The sequence below is a fragment of the Bos grunniens genome, chromosome 2 (genome assembly GCF_055505025.1).
Source record: "Bos grunniens cultivar Pamir isolate PY7600 chromosome 2, Bosgru_T2T1.0, whole genome shotgun sequence".
Taxonomy (NCBI): domain Eukaryota; kingdom Metazoa; phylum Chordata; class Mammalia; order Artiodactyla; family Bovidae; genus Bos; species Bos grunniens.
The window spans coordinates 119,285,245-119,306,548 of record NC_141166.1 but is presented as its reverse complement, the minus strand read 5'-3'; the positions used below and the strand labels follow the sequence as shown (position 1 = coordinate 119,306,548).

The 21,304-nt window shown below is 41.8% G+C and overlaps 1 protein-coding gene across 17 annotated transcripts in view; it reads left to right on the top strand.

The window, feature by feature from the left end:
* The first annotated feature begins 11,330 nt into the window (after nucleotides 1–11,330).
* Nucleotides 11,331–21,304, top strand: part of SESTD1 (SEC14 and spectrin domain containing 1) — a 155,066-nt gene continuing 145,092 nt past the window's right edge. For 5 of the 17 annotated variants that reach the window (XM_086360991.1, XM_086361010.1, XM_086361039.1 and 2 more), the window contains exon 1: nucleotides 12,330–12,592. Coding sequence is in view for 3 of the 17 variants with exons in the window: in XM_086360981.1 (XP_086217107.1) it covers nucleotides 11,433–11,458 (26 nt within the window). In the remaining 14 variants the exon portion in view is untranslated. Of the gene's footprint in view, nucleotides 11,459–11,559; nucleotides 12,190–12,329; nucleotides 12,936–21,304 lie in introns of those variants that run through there. The other 12 variants (XM_086360981.1, XM_086361036.1, XM_086360986.1 and 9 more) reach the window with 7 other exon arrangements.

Sequence of the window (21,304 nt, the reverse complement as noted above, 5' to 3'; positions counted from 1 at the left end):
CATCAGTTCAATAAGGATAAGAATTTTGCTTTATTCACTGCTGTATCCTCAGTTTCTAAATACCATCCCTCATAATAGGAGACACTCAATAAATATTTGTTGAATGAATGAAAAATATTGCCGTAAATACCCATTCTTGGCAAAGGTATGGGGAAAGATGCAATCTGTCACATTGAGGAGGTAAGTATAATTTGGTGCCATATTTTTAGAGGTTTCCACTCTGCAGTGAGCCGTTCACTCACAGTGAATACATTTGCACCTAGACCTGCTCAGCTTCTATTATTTTCATTACCTGCCTGGCCTGTGCAGTTGTTGCATTCGCCCCCCTCGGCCCACAGTTGTTTTTCATTTCCATCTTCCCTTAATTGACCTTCTCTCTGCTCATGTAGCCACAGTAAGAACAGTCAAAATTCTTCAAGTAGCATGTTCTTTAGTGCCTCTTAGCCACTGTATAGGAGAAGGCAATGGCACCCCACTCCAGTACTCTTGCCTGGAAAATCCCATGGACGGAGGAGCCTGGTGGGCTGCAGTCCTTGGGGTCGCTAAGAGTCGGACACGACTGAAGTGACTTAGCAGCAGCAGCAGCAGCAGCCACTGTATATGGGGCTTCCTCGGTGGCTCAGTGGTAAAGAACCCACCTGCAATGCAGGAGACACAGGTTTGATCTCTGCGTCCAGAAGATCCTCTGGAGAAGGAAATGGCAACACACTCCAGTATGCTTGCCTGGGAAATCTCATGGACAGAGGAGCTGGCGGGTTACAGTCAGCTTTTGCAACCCTTTAGGGTTGCAAAGAATCAGACACAACTGAGCATGAGCCACTGAATTTGTTGTTTCTTCTGCTTTTTCTTCTGTTTCCAGCCTAGACACTGCCCGCTCTTTCTTCTAGACTTAGTTCAGGTGTCAAAGCCTCCAGAAGCCTTCACTAGACACCTTGGCAGTGGCTCTTTTCTGGATCCATATAACGTTTGTGTAGAATTTAATGATAACTCTAGCATGTGTTGCATTGCATTGAGTGTTTGGTTGGGTTCCTGTCTCCCCATGAGACTGAACACAAACTTATGTTTTCAACCTCGTCTCCGGGACTCTAAAGCAGGATTGTTGCTGTTGTTCAATCGCTAAGTCTTGTCTGCCTTTTTGCGACTCCTTGGGCTACAGCAAACCAGGCTTCCCTGTCCTTCCCTGGGGTTGGCGCTACAGATTTGGTTGCCTGAAAAAACATCATTGAATATCTTTTCCCGTATTTCTGTTCATGCCCACCTTTTTTCCACCTAAAATGCTTGAAAGTTGCTTGTATGACATTAAAATGACCATGGAAGCATCTTAGCATAATTTCAATACAGATCAGATACCTAGGGTTGTTTCTCAGAAGCGTAAGCTGAGTGCCAGAAACAGCTCCTGTGCCAGATTTGCTGCCATACTTTGATTGAAAAAGTATAAACTGGAATTGTTTTCATCTTCAGAACAGTGATAAGATATCTTATCAGTATCTTACAGTAATCAGATTTATTGGCTTATTTGCATATTTTTATATAAATAGTTGGCCAGTACTTTGGCCACCTCTTGCAAAGAGTTGACTCATTGGAAAAGACTCTGATGCTGGGAGGGATTGGGGGCAGGAGGAGAAGGGGACGACAGAGGATGAGATGGCTGGATGGCATCACCGACTCGATGGACGTGAGTTTGAGTGAACTCCAGGAGATGGTGATGGACAGGAAGGCCTGGCGTGCTGCGATTCATGGGGTCACAAAGAGTTGGACACAACTGAGCGACTGAACTGAACTGATATAAAAAGTTAAGGTTTCAGAATAAAATGGTCAACTAGAATTGTGTGGCTCCCTTTCTTCAAGTACCCAAAGGGAAACATGCCTTTATTCTTTTCTTCTAAATCTAAGACAATATTAATGAGGCATGAACCTAGATTGTGTAACATGTTTTGAGCACTGATCCACAGTGCCAGAATCAAGTAACTCCACACCCTAAGAAGTGGCTGTAACCCAGGATGACACAATCTGTATTTGTCAACTTGCCAATTAAAAAAAAAAAGAAATTGTTTAAAGGCCCTTTGTTGTATAATAATGTTTTATTCAGAAGGAGAGCCAGAAGGAGAGGAAAAGTTGGATTGATACAAAAGGCAATTCTTTCCATTTCCCACTTTATCCCACAAGCAAATCAATCCTTTGCTTTAGTATTGCTAGTGCCTCCTCCAACTTTATGCAATGGGCCTTCTCCCAAGCTGCCATTCAGCTGCTAAAGTCAGAGCCGAGTTTCTCCACCTCTCCAGACCAACTGGACAGTAACAGAGTGGAAGGATCCTGGACGATGGCTGGAGATTATTTTTAAATGTGGTTTGTCCCTATTTTGTTCAAGAACACAGAATTAAAACACACACATACACAAGAAGCAAACACACAGGCAAGAGAGCCTTTTCTGATCATGGAAGAACTGAAGCTCAGAGGGAACACTTTGGTCTCTGGCCTCAGATTTTGAGAGTCCAGAGCAAAACACATTACTTGATTGCTGAGGTAAATGTTGACATTTGTAGTCAGGCTGATGACTGAAACACACTGAAAAACAAAAGTAAATCTTATGACTTGGACCAAGCTTGTTTTTAGCATTCTTTTCTGTCTTACTAATAAGTAGGATCTAGCCCCATACTGAAATACCATGTAACACAAACTTTAGAACTTTCTCCATAACTTAAATAATAATGCCATCTAAATGAGACCTGATTCTTTCACTATGCAGATTAAACTTGACAATCAAGTGCTTTTACCTCTTCAGCTTTGAATAAAATATTTTTAGATGTAAATTTTTTAGTCCTTATAATGCACATAATAAGTAAAAATATTCTGATCAAGCAAAATTGTATTTTTCTATCCTAATCATGAATAATCATGAATCCTAAACATTAAAAAAACTAAGATCATGGCATCTGGTCCCATCACTTTATGGCAAATAGATGGGGAAACAGTGACAGACTTTCTTTTCTTGGGCTCCAAAATCACTGCAGATGGTGATTGCAGCCATGAAATTAAAAGATACTTGCTCCTTCAAAGAAAAGCTATGACCAACCTAGACAGCATATTAAAAAGCAGAGACATTACTTTGCCAACAAAGGTCCATCTAGTCAAAGCTATGGTTTTTCCAGTAGTCATGTGTGGTTGTGAGAGTTGGACCATAAAGAAAGCTGAGCGCCGAAGAATTGATGGTTTGGAACTGTGGTGGTGGAGAAGACTCTTGAGAGTCCCTTGGACTAAATCAGTCAATCATAAAGGAAATCAGTCCTGAATATTCATTGGAAGGACTGATGCTGAAGCTCCAATACTTTGGCCACCTGGCTAATACTTTGGCCATGTGAAGAACTGATTCATTGAAAAAGACCCTGATGCTGGGAAAGATTGAAGGCAGAAGGAAAAGGGGACAACTGAGGATGAGATAGTTGGATGGCATCACTGACTTGATGGACATGAGTTTGAGCAAGCTCCGGGAGCTGGTGATGGACAGGGAAGCCTGGCGTGCTGCAGTCCATGGGGTTGCAAAGAGTCGGACATGACTGAACAACGGAACTGAATCATGAATAAACTGAAGAATTATTACAGGGTAGGGTTTTAAAGGTGCATCAACAAACCAGAAAATAAGGTACTTGAATATGTGTTTTTAATATACAGTGATGAGACTAGAAGTGATTAACATTATAATTTAGTATTTGGGTGGGTAATAAGATATTTCACAAAAACTGCCCTTTTAGTCTGAGGTTTAGAGAAGCACACATCCTGCAGTGACTATTCTTTTTTGTCAGCCTGGTTCCCCATTCTCCCCTTTTACTGGTAATGCCTCATCTTTTTTTGAAGGAGACTTCCTCCCATGATGGGAGCTGCCTGTGATGATACCCAGGCCTCCACCCTCTAGGAGGTTGTTCTACTGCTCAGTGTTTGACCATTCATATGACCCCAAATTTTCACCCCCCTGATATTATTCTACATGAACAATCCATCAGAAGGATGCCCACTCAGTGCAATCGTAGCTCTTCTCCTTGTAACCTAAAACAAACTAGTTTGAAGCTGTACAGACTGAAGACAGGCCAGAAAGAAACTGGATTGGGAGAAGGGGCTCTGAGAAAGATGTTGACTTTGATTTGGTTTCTGGTTCTGGCTCAGAAGTCCTCAGAAATGCTGTTCTTCTGTCCGTGCCCTTAAGCTATATCCAGAAAATCCATCATGCCTCCACCCCAATCCAGTTCAGATTGGCTCTCATACTTGCAACCAAAGAGTTCTGACACCTATTGGAGCGTATACTGTACTGACATTTAATGGTACTGATCGGAAGGAAATTTATTGGACAGAACTATAAAAATTTCATAGCCAGTTTACTGTACTCTATTATGGAATGTATTGTATATTGCCAGAAGCATTTAAAACAATTTGCCTTTAACTTGACCTCCTCTGTTAATTGCTATTACAAAGTTTATATTAATTAGGATTGACAGTAAATTGATTGCTAAAATTAGGGACTTTTCCTTAGTCTGAAATTTTATTTCATTTTCTATTACTCAGAATACTTTGAAAGCACTATTGATATTCAAGAAATAAACTTGTATCATGCCTCAATTATGTACCACGTCTATTTACACACGTACAGATGGTATTGCACATATTCATACACTTTTAGCTTATAGCAGCTAGTAGTCCAGAGACCTGGACTCTAGACGTTGTGTTAACTAAGTCTAGTATTAGGTATGTTGCTTAATTTGTCCAGGTCACAGGAAAATGAGGATGTTGGGACAGATGGGGCGGGGGTGGGGTGAGGGTGTCTTCCAGCTTTAAAATCCTAAGATCTCACTAGAAGAAGAAACAGTCCTATTAGAAAGAAAAAACCTGCTGATTTCATTAAAAAAAAAAAAATCACTTTTTACTCTTTCCTTTGGTCTGTTTACTAAAAACATTGTATGAAAGTGTCATTGGGGGAAAAAGTCCTACCCGGTACAAATGAATACAAACTATGCTGGCCTTGGAAAAAGTTCTGTTGTCTAAAGGACTCGAAATACATTGGCCTAGATGATGGACTAATAGGTGGCAAAACAAAACAAAGCAACAAACCAAAACAAACAAACAACAACAAAAAACAACTCCGCTCTTTAAAGTGTTATTTTTATAATTTCAGAAACATGAAAGTACATTTTTCAAAAGCCATATCTTTTTAACTTTCTCAGTGAAAGACAGAAGTCTTGCGCTTGGAATTAAACTGCCAAAAGCTGATGAAATAAGTACTCATAGGAGGAGGGAGGAGGGTTCAGGATGGGGAACACATGTATACCTGTGGCGGATTCATTTTGATATATGGCAAAACCAATACAATATTGTAAAGTTAAAAAATAAAATTAAATTAAAAGAAAAGAAAAGAAAATTATTAAAGATCTTTCCTAAAAATTCACTAATGTATTAAATGTACTTTATTAAAAATAAATGTTATATTCCTTTAGATTTAAAAATACAATACCTTGATAATTTTTCTAATATTGATTTTGAAATGCTAAATACTCCCAAAGGCAAGAGTTGCAGAATGAATACGAGCTCATTGCTACAGCTCTGGCACCATCTCACAGCTTTGTGACTGTGGTTTGTTAGGCAATTCTACTTGCAAGATATGGAAACTCAAACATGTGACCTCAGGGAATAGGGTGCTAGGGTTTGGTTCTTGTCTGTTGGGTTTGTGAAGAATACATATGTTAATAAGAAAAATTGAAATCTCAGCCATGATATTAGCTTTCCTTCCTAGGAATAACAGGAAGGTTCAACAATAAAGCCTCTTAGGAGGAGAGGGGTGCAGATTGAGTTGATCTTTTTGGAACACAGAATTTGAAGGAGATTCAGGACCCAGTGTATCAGTAGGAATTTTGTGGATTTTAAGAGCCAGAGTTCTCATCCTGCTGGAACATCCCAATCACCTGAGGACTGTTTTAAAAAATACAGATTTAGAGGCCCCCTCTGCCAAGATCTGGTCCAATATACCTGGGAAAGTGCTGGGAATGTTTTGTATTTAAAAAGACCCCAGCTAGAAATAGCTGAGAAAGGAAGAGAAGTAAAGGAGAAAAGGAAAGATATATCCAATTGAATGCATCATTCCAGACAATAGCAAGGAGAGATAAGAAGGCCTTCCTAAGTGCAAAGAAATAGAGGAAAACAATAGAACAGGAAAAACTAGAGATCTCTTTAAGAAAACTGACAATATCAAGGAAACATTTCATGCAAGGATGGGCCTAATAAAGGGCAGGAAAGGAAAGGACCTAATAAAAGCAGAAGACATTAACAGGAGGTAGCAAGAATACACAGAAGAACTGTGCAAGAAAGGTCTTAATGACCTGGATAACCACAATGGTGTGACCACTCACGTAGAGCCAGACATCCTGGAGTGTGAAGTCAAGTGGGCCTTAGGAAGCATTACTAACTCAGTATTGGCCACAGGACTGGAACAAGGTCAGTTTTCATTCCAGTCCCAAGGAAAGGCATCTCCAAAGAATGTTCAAACTACTATACAGTTGCATTCATCTCACATGCTAGCAAGGTAATACTCAAAATCCTTCAAGTTAGGCTTCAGCAGAATGTGAACCAAGAACTTCCAGATGTATAAGCTGGATTTAAAAATGGCAGAGGAACCAGAGATCAAATTGCCAACATAGAAAAAGCAAAGGAATTGCAGAAAAACATCTGCTTCATTGACTACACTAAAGCTTTTGACTGTGTGGATCACAACAAACTATGGAAAATTCTTAGAGATGGGAATACCAGACCACTTTACCTGTCTCCTGAGAAAATTGTATGCAGGTCAAGAAGAAACAGTTAGAATTGGACATGGAACAATGGACCGATTCAAAATTGGGAAAGGAGTACGTCAAGACTACATATTGTCACCCTGCTTATTAACTTCTATGCAGAGTACATCATGTGAAATGCCAGGCTAGATGAAGTTGGAATCAAGATTGCCGGGAGAAATATCAACAATCTCAAAATGCAGATGATACCATTGTAATGGGAGAAAGTGAAGAGGAACTAAAGAGCCTCTTGATGAAGGTGAAAGAGGAGAGTGAAAAAGCTGGCTTAAAACTCAACACTCAAAAGACTAGGATCATAGCATCCAGTCCCATCACTTCATGGCAAATAGATGGAGAAAAAGTGGAAACTGTGACAGATTGTATTTTCTTGGGGTCCAGATCACTGTGAATGGTGACTGCAGCCATGAAATTAAGACTCTTGCTCCTTGAAAGGAAAGCTATGGCAAACCTAGCTAGGGTCTCTAGGCAAACCTAGAGACATCACTTTGCCCACAAAGGTCCATATAGTCAAAGCTATGGTTTTTCCAGTAGTCATATACATGAGTTGAACCATAAAGAATGCTGACTGACAAAGAATTAATGCTTTTGATTGTGGTGCTGGAGAAGACTCTTGAGAGTCCCTTGGACAGCAGTCTATCATAAAGGAAATCAACCCTGATATTTATTGTAAGGTCTGATACTGAAGCTCCAATACTTTGACCACTTGATACAAAGAGCAGACTCAATGGAAAAGACCATGAAGCTGAGAAAGACTGAGAGCAGGAGGAGGAGGGGGCAACAGACGATAAGATGGTTGGAAGACATCACTAACTCAATGGACATGAGTTTGAGCAAACTCTGGGAGTTATTGAAGGACAGGGAAGTTGGAGTCCATGGGGTTGCAAAGAGTCAAACATGACTTAGTGACAGAACAACAAGAAGATTTTGAATGCCCTGCTCTCTGGCTTGCCTAGTTTTGCCCTGCACTTGGTGTCTGCTTCCTGATTAGCATACTACCTGTTGACTCCCCCAGCTTCTTTACTAAGGGCTCAGCGCCTCACTTCCTTCAAGCCTTAGCTCCAGGAGAAGACTCTTGAGAGTCCCTTGGACTGCAAGGAGATCCAACCAGTCCATTCTAAAGGAGATCAGCCCTGGGTGTTCTTTGAAGGAATGATGCTAAAGCTGAAACTCCAGTACTTTGGCCACCTCATGCAAAGAGTTGACTTATTGGAAAAGACTCTGATGCTGGGAGGGATTGGGGGCAGGAGGAGAAGGGGACAACAGAGGATAAGATGGCTGGATGGCATCACTGACTTGATGGACGTGAGTTTGAGTGAACTCCGGGAGTTGGTGATGGACAGGGAGGCCTGGCGTGCTGCGATTCATGGGGTGGCAAAGAGTCGGATACGAATGAGCGACTGAGCTGAACTGAACTGAACTGAACCTTCAACTGAGACTGTGATAGAAAGTTGCACCCCAGCCTCTGGCACTTTCTAGTTCTCTCCCCTGCATAATGTTTATCCAACATTTGCCACCTTCTATTACAGTGTTTGGAAAAGGCAATGGCAACCCACTCCAGTACTCTTGCCTGGAAAATCCCATGGACAGAGGAGCCTGGTAGGCTGCAGTCCATGGGGTCCCTAAGAGTCGGACACGACTGAGTGACTTCACTTTCACTTTTCACTTTCATGCATTGGAGAAGGAAATGGCAACCCACTCTAGTATTCTTGCCTGGAGGATCCCAGGGACAGGGGAGCCTGGTGGGCTGGCGTCTATGGGGTTGCACAGAGTTGGACATGACTGAAGCGACTTAGCTTAGCAGGAATACAGTGTTTGGTATATTAATTTTTTTTTATTGCTTGTCCCATCCACCAAAACACATAATCCTTGCAGAATTTTTGTGTATTTTCTCCCTACATACAGTATTCCCAGGTCCTAAAATAGGAAACTCTTGATAAGTATTCCTTGTGCACATGAGCGAACGGATGTGCGAATGGGTGGTTTCTGCGTAGTCATTGGCTTATGTTATCTTCTGTTCACTGGAGATGTGTCAGTGCCCTTCTCACATGTGGCCACCCTCTCTGCCTCTTTTTGGATCCAGCTTCCCCAGTTGATTGTCTGACTGGACTGGTTTTTTGGATTGAGATTTTTCCCAGGTCATTTTGAATGAGTGTGCATTGACTGTTTACAGGTCAGGTACCCTTCCAGGGGTAATCCACAGTGATTCAGGGATTACAGGGCAGGAAAGAGTACTGCCTGGGGCCATCCCTTCAACAGGGCCTGAGGGTGGAGCAGTTTCTCCAAGAAGCCTATTTTGAGGCAATGAGTGTTCAGCAATTACCTGACTCAGCTGAGCTTCAGTGTAGGTCTACCTTATCTCAGTGAGTTCTTCAGAAGTTCCAGAGAATGATGTTTGGGAAACATACGCACATAAAATACTAGCTTATAATGAAGCAAAATGAATGTGAGAAGTTATATAATTTTAGGGGAGAAGTTATATAATTTATAATTAAGTTGTAGGGGAGAAATTAGGAATTTAGGAACAAGTTGCTTAAAGTGCTTTGGGGATTCTCTCTGCCCCTCCAGTCCTGAATGCCTTTCAAATGTTATTCTTATTTCACATTATTCTCTGTTTGGCAGGGGATCCTGATACATAATTTCCAAAGTGATATTTAAGATGAATACATGCAAAAGTGCACGCTCAGTCTCCAAAAACAAATTGCACAAATTCAGTTTTGAGGAGTATGCTTAAATATGTATGTATGTGTTAAAGTCCTAGAAAAGGTTTGAGTTTTTGTTTTTAGTTGGCAAAAAAGAACATGATATTTATGAATAGTGCGGGTTGGTAGAAAAATATAAATGTGATATCAAGCTGAATTTTGAAACATCATCATAAGAATGTATAAAGTTGTATTTCTCTCTTTTCTCTTTATACCTGGAAGGCTGGACTTGGTTCTAGATGCCACCTTTTAAGAGGCACTAGGGTATGTTTAGAGGTGAGTGTGTGGAGGAGATGCAAAGGGCATGTGCGTCAAGGCTGTGTGAGAAGGCACACCCTGTTTGCTGACTTAGGCGGTATAAAAGGCTATGTATGGAAGGGGAATTGGACTCTTCTGTACTCAGTACATCTAAGTACTACATTTACATTCTCTGGATGTTTTAATTCAATTGTATTCCTATTAATGCTAATGATTTAACATGTTATTATTTTCCTCTTTTAAAGTCAAGCAAACTAATACTTGGAGCTGTTTTGTGCTTGTCCAAGGTCATACAGATGGAAGTTATAGAACTAGGACTTGACCACACTACTTCAGAGTTTAAATCCAGTGGTGTTTTCTACTAATTCCATTGTTACCTACCAAGTTTACAGGGAGACACATTTCAAAGTAGGGACTGGCAGGGCTGTTCAAGGATGAACACTATTGTGAGGCAGGAGTGGTTCCCTGTCACTCAGAGTTCAAGCATGTGCTGCATAGCTGCTTTGCAAGGATCTGGCTGTCCCTTCACTTTATAGATATATAAAGAAGGATATGTTTACCTTAACAAAATACTAAAAACGAATAGAGCCAAAGGAACTCCAGAGGGGAGGCCTAGTGGATTTAAGTGATTGAACTATGTTCAATCTGTTGTCATTGGAAAATATAGCACCCAAACACCAGCATTTATAGTCCAATGTGTTTCCTGTTGCAATAGTTGTCCTTTATCTAAAAACTGGGTCCTCACTGTTGTGGAACTAGTGGGTATGGAAAGAGGAAGGGCAGGGATGTTTGGTGACTTACTATAATAGATTGTTTGGCATGATCCTGCTTTATTAAAACAAGCAAAGAATGCTAGTGGTAGTGGGAGAGGGTTTGAAATGATAAACAGAGAATGCCATATGGTAAAGGAAAGAATACTGTGGAAGGTTAAGTAAGGAAGGCAGGGACTGTGGATTGCACTGTATTTCCCTCTTGTTGAGTAGATGCTCAACATGTATTTATCAGAATGAATAGTACTTGAACAAATATTTAAAGAGAACCTTCCTAGTGCTGAGTATTGCGCCATGTCCAGGAGCCAAAAATGAACTAGACAAAAATCTCTACCCTTTTAAGGAATTCCCAGTCTAGTAAGAAAAGACCACCAATCAAAGCAGTAGGAAAAATAGAAAGCGCTAAGGATTATTGTAGAGAATAGATCAAAATTTCCATGAAAGCAGAAAGGAAAGAGTAATTCAGTATAAGTGTGTCAGGTGAGGATGTGGTTGTGGAAAAAGGACAGGATGTCAGGGAAGACTCTAAGAGGAAAAGACGCACTATCTTTATTATCCTGAAGCACAGTAGACATTCACTGGTTAAATGAGGGATGAATTTCAGATGGAGGAAAGCATACAAAGGCACAAAAATGGAGCCTGAACGTGAGATGTGGTGGGAATTAAAGCTGGAGTTGAAAAGGTCTGGGGATCAGATCATAAATGACCTTGGATATCACAGTAATTGCTTGAACCTGATTATCCACGTGACAAGCCTCTGAAAGACTTTAAAGCGGGAAGTTCTGTGTTTTTGAAGCATTCCTAGTGGTCCTTAGGACTAGAAGCAGAAACAGTTGACAAGGCTTGACCTAAAGGGTGGCAAAGAGGCTAAAGTCATGGAGACAGATTATCAGTCACAGAAGTAAGAGGAAATATTCATCCTTGGGACTTTCAATCAGAGAACATTAGTAGAGAGATTTAGTTGCCTAGTTGTTGGAATGGTACTTTTTTTCACCCCAGTGGAATTAGGTGATACTGAAGTGAGTGGCACAGTGAGTAATAAGTAAGGCCTGAGATTGGGACCACATGGCTGCCCTGAGCTTGTATTAGCTGATGACTCTTTTGAACTGAATTCAGGAAATGACATAAAAACAATTTGCGCAAGAAAACTGGAAGAACAAGGACTCTGAAGTCATTACACTGGGAGAAAAATAACTAGGGATGGTGAAGATGGGCAAGCAGCCGTTGTCAGAGGGCCATTTGTGGATAAATTCTGGACTGCCCAAAGGAAAGCTCCCCAAAGGAAACCAAATACCTTGAATCCAGCCCTTTCTCACTACAACCCATTCCCTCCAACTGCCTTACCCTTCAGCTACATCACACACCTCTTGTGTGGGAGAGTCGTCTCCTGGCAGTGAGTACTTGGAACTAAAGGAATCCCAACAAACCTAGGATGACAGTGTCAGAATTTTGAAAATCTTGGATACCATATTCATATTTCCGTATGAGGGCAGAGACAACAAATGACTTGCGAGGCGTCAAGTGGTCGTGGGGGTGTCCTTCCTTAAGCCCAGGCTTCCCGACTCTAGGCCCAGTCCTCCTTCCACCACCCCGCGGTGCCTGTGGGCTTGGGAGGCTGGAGCTCCGCGCCTGGTAAGGATCACCGGGTGGGCCTGGTGGCGGGGGAGGCCCACTCCTCGCCCAGCCCCCAACCCCCCCAGCCCCAGCCCCAGCGGGACTGCCAGCCCCGCCCCCTTCCCGTGCCGGGCGGGGTCGCCGCGCCGCCGCTCCCCGGGCGCGCGCTGGGCAGCGCGGACTCGGGTCGGGCCGAGGGTTCCGGGAGGTCTCGCCAGGCCGCCCGCGCCGCAGCCCCTGGCCTGACGCGCAGAGGGGCCGGGACGCATTTGCCACGGGTGACCGGAGCCACCGCCGCCCGGGCCCGCTCCGCCCCCAGCCCGCCTTCCTCCCGCCTCGCCCTCCGCCTCCGCCCGCGCCTCACTCGCGTCCCCGCGTCCTTCCCACCGCCCCGGAGCCGCCGGCCCCCAGCGCCAGCCAGGTGAGTGTGGCCGCCGCGCGGCCCGGGCTGCCTGGGCGGGAGGACCGCGCAGGCCCCGGGGCCAGGCGGGGATCGTGGGCGGGTGGAGGCGGCGGTGGGCCCAGCTTTCTAACCCCCGCGCGGCCGCGCGACTGCGGGAGGGGGGCCCCCGCCCCGTCGCCCCCGCCGCAGCCCCCGCCGCCACCGCAGACAAAGCGCCCGAGGTGGGAGTCCCGCGGGCAGCCCTTGCCTCCGCGCCGCCTGCCGGGTGCGGCCGCGGCCCGCCGAGCCTGGGCGGCCCGCGTCTCGCCTCCCGGGCGCCCTTGTTCATTTCTGGGTGAAAGGGACCCGAAACGTGCAACAGGTACGGGCGTTAATCATTATTTTCCGGCGGGTCCGGTCCGCCCGGCGTGCGGGGACCAGATGTGGCGGCCGGCTCCGGGGCGAGTCCCCGCGTCCAGCGCCCGCGGCTGGCTCCTTTGTGTGGCCGGTGACCGGCCCTGGCCGGCGGGTGCGGGACGCCGGCCAGAGACCCCCGGGCTGCAGGAGCCTTCTGGACGGCTCTCTTGGGGCGTGGGGGCTTGGCTTACCCCGGGTATGCTGGCCGTTAACATCCCTCCAGCCTTTGCAGGAGTCACAAAAGGAAGGGAGAGCGAGTTGGCAGGGATATCTGGATGGTATTTATTTTTATATGTGAGGTAGACTTGTATTGGAAAGGAACCGCAGTCTGGCAGGCTCTTGAGGGTTTCTGTGGCATTTCACCCCGCGATGCACCATTTGGACATGGCAGCTGCTGCGACTCCCCCGTGGTTCTCCTCTTGGTGCTTTGACATCTTTCTTAAACAGGTATCACCTGAGAAGTTGGAAATGCTGTTGAGTAACTCGATACAGCTGTTTGACAGGTCTTCCGTCTCTTCACGTTTTGTCTGTACCAAGTAAACCCACCGTGTATGCTAGCATAGGTTGGCAAACCCTCAAATTGAGATCACCGCTCAAAAATACCCCCATATTGGGAAATATTAACCTGTATGGTTTACTTTGGCTTGATGAACCTTATTTTCTTAGTTGTGAGAAACTTTTTTTTTTTTTTACCCCCAAAGAAAGAATACAAAGTAAAGAACAATTTATCTTTGTTTACATACCTTGGGTCCTGCTGTTACCTAGCTGGTTTCATTGGTATGCTATTTTAGTATAACAATACTAAATGGAAGGAAAATATCTTCCTTTTGCTTTGAGCAATAAAATACTTCTTTGTTCTAGAACCAGGAAGCTTTTATACATAATACTTTGTGTGGCCAAAAGTTAGTGACTGTCTTTACCCCGTGACCAAATTCGTGAAAAAATACCCAAAGGACTTAGAAAGCATTACCCAGCTCTATAGATTGTTTTTATATTCCAAATTCCAGGAAATCATTTTGTTGTATATTTAGTCAAACAAGCTAGACTAAATTTAACCTTAAAAATTGGGCCTACTCTGTAAATTCCCCAGCATTAGGGAATGAATTGACTGCATTTAAAGAATTTACCAAGCATTTTGATCTCTGTGTTGGAAGGAGCTGGTGATGGACCTAGAAATATGACAGCAGAATGCAGAACATGGAAACAGGTAGATGAAGCTTGCGAAGTTCCATCTACTTAGGTTTTAGTTGATTGATGGGTATATCTGAAAACTAAATGTCCACTAATTTAAAAACAAAATACTACATTTTGACCTATTTTTTAAAATGTACTCTATAAAGATTCCTTCACACTTGTCTCTACTCCCTAAAAACAAATGATACTAATAAGGATTTTCTTTTGAAGAAATAAGCTAAGGCCAAATTAATCTGATCTGTAGAAAGTTTTTCTGACATAATTAGTAGTTTCACTTTACTAAAAATACCATTTATCTGTGTAACATCTAAGTTCAAAGAGCTTTCATAGCTGTTACAAGCAACAGGAATAATCTCCTGAAAAAAGTAATGTCTTTACTATCAAAATGTAGGAGAAACTTAAATTTCTACAATAGTTTTATTAAAATAGAACTCGTATACTGTAGAATTCACCCTTTTAACATGTACAATTCAGTGGTTTTAGTTTATTCATAAGGGAGTGCAAACATCATCACTAATCAACGAGCATTTTCAACATCCTAACAGGAAAACCCTCATACCATTAACTGCCACTCCCATTCCCCCTCATTGACACTTGGCAGGCACCGGTCTACTTTCTGTCTCGGTGGATTTGCTGATTTAGGACATTTCCTATAAATGGAATCACATAATACGTGGCCTTTTGTGTCTTTCACTAAGTGTAGTGTTTCCGGAGTTCATGCATATTACGCATGTATTAAGATACCTCCTTTTTATGGCTCAGTAATATTCCACTGTATGGATATGCCACGTTTTGTTTATCTGTTCATCAGTTGATGGAAATTTAGGTTGTTTCCACTTTTTGGCTATTATGAGTAATGCTGCTGTGACTGTTCATTTACAGGTTTTTGTGTGGACTTATGTTTTCAGTGATCTTGAGTATATAGTTAGATGTGGAGTTGCTTGGTTCTAAGGTAACTCTAACTATTTGAGGAACTGCCAAATTATTTTCTGTAGTGACTTCATTGTACATTCTCATCATTAAAGTATGAGTGTTACACTTTCTCCAGCCTTGTTGTCTTTTTGATGATAGCTATTCCAGTGTGTGGAGGTGGTATCTTACGGTTTTTGTTTGCATTTCTGTAATGGCTAATAATGTTGAGCATCTTTAAATTCTTATTGGCCATTTATATATCTTTGGAAAAAATGTTTGATTTATAATTTTTCAGTTTATGTTTTCACATGTATTTTTCTCGTTTAGTCTTTGAAATAACCCAGTTAAATAGGTTTACTCCTATTTTGCTGCTGGGACACTGAGGTTTAAAGAGGTTAAATAATTTGTTCATTTTTTAATCTTATGGAGTTAGTAAGAGTCAAGGTCTGAATGTATACTCAGATCTTCTGACTCTGCTTCCTGCATTCTTTCCACTTTATGAGGCATACAGAAGTTAAATTGTGTTTGCAGCTTTGCTTGGTTAATCATCGACAGGAGTAGGGGTAAAATAAATAAATCAATGAAACCAAACAACAAAAAGCAGGTGTTGCGTCCACACTGCCTCATGTTCTCCAGATTTTGTTATGCTTTTTCAAATAAATTCTTTGATTTCTCCTATCCTTATAAGGTAGATATCATTTCCATATTTTCTTTGGGGAAACAAACCTAAAAACAGCTTCTTAGTGGCACTGCTAAACCTAGAACTTGTTCACTGAGACATTGCACTTTCTGTTCCCCTGGAGCTTCCATGTTCTGTATTTTCCCACTAATTTATACCCTTTAACCATAGAGTAATTGAATAATTTCACAGTTTTCATAAACATCAAGTTATTTCTAGGTTACACTGAAATTAATTTTTGTTTTTGAACAGGGCAGTTTGCCAGATTCACTTTGAAGTGTAGGATTACTAAGGTGTGTACTTCAGTTTTTATGTGTTACGTACTCTGAAATTCTTGTCTCCCTAGAGGGTAGGTAGAGGCCATATGTTACTTATTTGTCTTTGCTTATCCATTGTCTACCATTGTGCCCAGACATGTAAGAAGGACTCTAACCTTTGTTGGACGAATGAATACAAATGTATTTTTTCCACTTGCCCCCCCCAAATCAAATCCAATAAAAGTCATTTTTAGAATAAAAATAAAGGCAGTACAAATTCTAAAGAATTTCTTATCCCTCGCGTATGACCTGAAAAATAATAAATGATAATTAAAACTTGACTTAAAACAGCACTATCTGATGGAAGAAAGTAAATGTTCAATGCTGCAGGTTGAAAAAAATTGGCTGCAGGTATCTGGAGGCTGGCACAAATGCTCAGTGCCCACACATAGGGTTATACCTTGCGTGTGTGTTAGATAAATGAATGCACAGTGAGTGAATAAAATAATTAGTTTTGACTGTGATAGCTAGAGGAGGTACGTCAAATGGCTATCAGGTCCTGCTTTTCATTTGTATATTTTAATTGTCAAATATGATACATGTTAATTATAAAAAATTCAAATAATATACAGGGGTATAGAGTAAAGGCCTTTCCTGGTGGCTCAGATGGTAAAGAATCCACCTGCAGTGTGGGAGACCTGGGTTCAATTCCTGGATGGGGAGAATCCCCTGGAGGTAGGCATGGTAACCCACTCCAGTAATCTTGCCTGGAGAATCCTCACGGACAGAGGAGCCTGGCGGGCTATAGTCAGTCCATGCGGTCACAAAGAGTCGGACATGACTGAGCAACTAAGCACATGTAGAGTAAAAGGCAAAAATGTCACTTCACTATTTGTCCACATCCCTTCCTTCACCCCAAAGACGACTACTGTCACAGGTCACCTTGTTAGCAGTTTGGGGTTTATATTTCCAAATGTACACGTTTGCATTTATGTGTATCAGTTCAGTTCGGTCGCTCAGTCGTGTCCGACTCTTTGCGACCCCATGAATCGCAGCATGCCAGGCCTCCCTGTCCATCACCAACTCCCGGAGTTCACCCAAACTCTTGTCCATTGAGTCGGTGATGCCATCCAGCCATCTCATCCTCTGTCTTCCCCTTCTCCTCCTGCCCCCAATCCCTCCCAGCATCAGAGTCTTTTCCAATGAGTCAACTCTTCGCATGAGGTGGCCAAAGTATTGGAGTTTCAGCTTTAGCATCATTCCTTCCAAAGAACACCCAGGACTGATCTCCTTTAGGATGGACTGGTTGGATCTCCTTGCAGGCCAAGGGACTCTCAAGAGTCTTCTCCAACACCACAGTTCAAAAGCATCAATTCTTCGGTGCTCAGCTTTCTTCACAGTCCAGCTTTCACATCCATACATGACTACTGGAAAAAGCATAGCCTTGACTAGATGGACCTTTGTTGGCAAAGTAATGTCTCTGCTTTTGAATATGCTATCTAGGTTGGTCATAACTTTGCTTCCAGGAAGCAAGTGTCTTTAAATTTCATGGCTGCAATCACCATCTGCAGTGATTTTGGAGCCCAGAAGAATAAAGTCTGACACTGTTTCCACTGTTTTCCCATCTGTTTCCCATGAAGTGATGGGACCGGATGCCATGATCTTTGTTTTCTGAATGTTGAGCTTTAAGCCAACTTTTTCACTCTCCTCTTTCACCTTCATCAAGATGCTTTTTTGTTCCTCTTCACTTTCTGCCATAAGGATGGTGTCATCTGCATATCTGAGGTTATTGATATTTCGTTTCTCATGATGTACTCTGCATATAAGTTAAATAAGTAGGGTGACAATATTCAGCCTTGACGTACTCCTTTTCCTATTTGGAATCAGTCTGTTGTTCCACGTTCAGTTCTAACTGTTGCTTCCTGTCCTGCATACAGGTTCTCAAGAGGCAGGTCAGGTGGTCTGGTATTCCCATGTCTTTCAGAATTTTCCACAGTTTATTGTGATCCACACAGTCAAAGGCTTTGGCATAATCAATAAAGCAGAAATAGATGTTTTTCTGGAACTCTCTTGCTTTTTCCATGATCCAGAGGATGTTGGCAATTTGGTCTCTGGTTCCTCTGCCTTGTCTAAAACCAGCTTGAACATCTGGAAGTTCACGTATTGCTGAAGCCTGGCTTGGAGAATTTTGAGCATTACTTTACTAGCGTGAGAGATGAGTATTTGTATGTACAAATACATATTTACGTACCCAGCCGTACTTAGTACATGCACGTATATTCAGTGGTTTTTCTTATACAAAAGAGATCATACTACACATAGTTTTTCATTCAACCTATTAAAGACCTTTGCATATGCGATCACAAAAGGTAAACATAATATTTATGTTTCAGTTTTAGTTTGCTTTTCTTGACTCATTTGGTATCAAGATTAAGCTAGTCTCTGAGCATAAATTGGGAAACTTTTTTTTCCTCTCTGCTCTGGAATATTTGCCCTATAAACATTTATTGACAATCACCTAACAGTCTTGCAGGGAGGGAAGAGAGCTCTAGGGCAACCTTTCTGTGATATTTTTCTGTTTTTATTGTTTTATCAGGTTTTGGCCCTTATTTTCTGTTCCATTTTTGGTTAAAGAAGTCCTTCCCCCCAACCCACCCCTTCCCCACCTCTGATGAGTAAATTGACAAAAGCACACGCAAATGATTACGTGAATCATTGCGTGCAGGAGTGTGTGCTTTTCTCTTAGAAAGATCCAAGGCAGAGTCCTGCTGTTAGTAATTGTATAGCCTAAGCAACTTACCTTTTTAAAACTTGTTTATCTGTAAAATGGTGATAATCCCTATATCACAGAAATCTTAGAAGTATTAAATGAGATGTGAGCTAATATGTGAAAAATTTCAGTGGTTGAATCCAATAAGAATGAAAAAATTTATAATGCTAACCTATAGCATGCTACATAAATGTAAATTTGTCACTGTGGTTATTATAAATTGTTTTAGCCTAATACAGATAAATTTAAGGAGAATAGATGGTGGTGTTAGAGACAATTTCCACTAATACATTGGAAAGATCTATAAAAATTTCCAGGCCATTTAGAATTTAATTTTGGTAGACAGTTATTTCTAAATACTTGTATGCTTTTGAGGCAGGATAGTAGGAGAAAGTAGTAGACTAAATAGACCTGGATTAATTTTGTATTATCACATGTGACTTTGATAAATTAATTTCTCTCAGTGAAATTGGATGAATGTACCTACTTTGCAGGGTGGTCATGAGGAAAGAGGTTAAGATAGTGCTTGGCATCTAATAGATGTACAACTGGTTAGTTTTTTCTTTGCATGTAATGAGTGCCCAACAGTGATGAACATGAAGTGTTGGGTTCTGCTATTTTAAGACTGCTTGATGTAGTGACAAGAACCTTAGTCCCTAAATTAGAGCCTTGGTCCCTAAATTTAGCCTGTATATCACACTGACTAGGCATTGACCTTGGACAAGGCACCTGCTAAGCTTCTGTTTCCTTACCTGGACACTTACTGAGGACCTGTTTTACATACAGTTTACTAAAGTGAAAGTCGCTCAGTCATGTCCAACTCTTTGCAACCCCATGGAGTCCATGGAATTCTGCAGGCCAGAATACTGGAGTGGGTAGCCTTTCCCTTCTCCAGGGGATCTTCCCAACCCAGGGATCAAACCCAGGTCTCCTGCATTGCAGGCGGATTCTTGACCCTCTGAGCCACAAGGGCTTACAGTTTACTAAATAGATTACAAATAATATTTAATCCTCCCAATAATCCTATAGAGATTACTGTCATTTCTCAAGTTTTATAGGTGAAGAAACAAAGGCACAGGGATTAGACTTTCTGAAGTCCACTTGGTGGACTCCCCAACCCCTACCCCCAGTCCTGTCCACGTTCCTTCACTCATTACAGCTATTTCCTTCTGGGGTGGTAGGGTGTTCCCCTGCATACAGGGAATACCAAATGAGGAACTTTCTGCAAACTGAAATACTAGATGTATTAAAAAGCTAGGCCAGTGTAGGATCAAACTACTTATTTATTAATGATTTCCATTAATAAAATACAAACAGAATTGTTAATGTGTCCTAATGCCTCTGCTTAAGAATAGTAATTTAAGTTTTATAATACTTGCGTTGCTCATGATCGCTTTACCTAAATAATTTATTAGGCTTCATTCATTTCCAATTTGACCAGGTAAAGAAGAGGGGGTAGGGAGTAGTTGCTCTACTACTAGCAGCTCTACTACTAACAGGAAAAGATAACCGCTGTTTGATAGCGGCATGTGTGTCTGTATTTATGCATGGATGCATGTATGGAAGAGTTGGGAAGTACAGTTCCCTGGCAGTTTGGCATTTACAGAAGCTCCAGGTTCTTGGAAAGAAGTAGAGAGAATTTGCATTATAATTCATTGTCTGCTAGAGGACTTGCAGAGTCATTTAAAATATGAACCTGCCTTTCTCAGCTGGTTTGTAAAGAGCTATTGATTATATTCTTGAAAGATAGTAATGTCTTTCCTTTTATAGGAGTTGCCATTTTATTTGATAGATTCAATGATATTGATTTGGCATTTCTGCAAGCCTTGTGCCAGGGATATGCAAAAGAAAAATGATGTTGGAACATCACAAATAAATTGTGATTCAGTAATAGTATAGAAGGTTTTAGAGATTATCTCTTAAGGCTTCAGATATCATTTTTATTCTATTTGGTAGGAGTGGGAATTCCTATGTTTAGATTAGAGAATTTTTCAGAGTGGGCTTGAATTGCGCTTGGTAAATCTCACTGTTACTGAATGCTTGCTATTTTGCAGAATACGAAGCATTGTGGGCTGTGTAAGAGTTACCGAACATGGTTCTTGTCTTCAAAGAGTTTATATTTAGTCAGGGAGGCAGTGAAGGAGGAAACCAAGCAAAAGGACACAGAGTTCTTAAAGCTTGTATCTGCTCCTTGTAAAATCAGTTACGCTGCAGTGAGCTTTGGTGAGATGTCATAGATTCTAATGAAACACCCCAACCCTTGAAAACTGATAGTTGTATATCGTGTTCTTTCTCTGTATAGTTTTCTCTTTGCTTTGCAAAAATTACTGTTTGATCTTAGTACCAAGAATAGTTCCCCTTCTGAGTGCTTTTCTGTTTATCTCCTGAACTGTGGACTGGATTGTCCCTTAGGTGATGGCTGTTAGAAAGCCAGACCAGATTTGTAGCCTACCCCAGAGCAGCCTTATAGATTGTATGCTGTATATTTTTTCAACTTTTTTCCTGGCATCATTTTTGGTGTT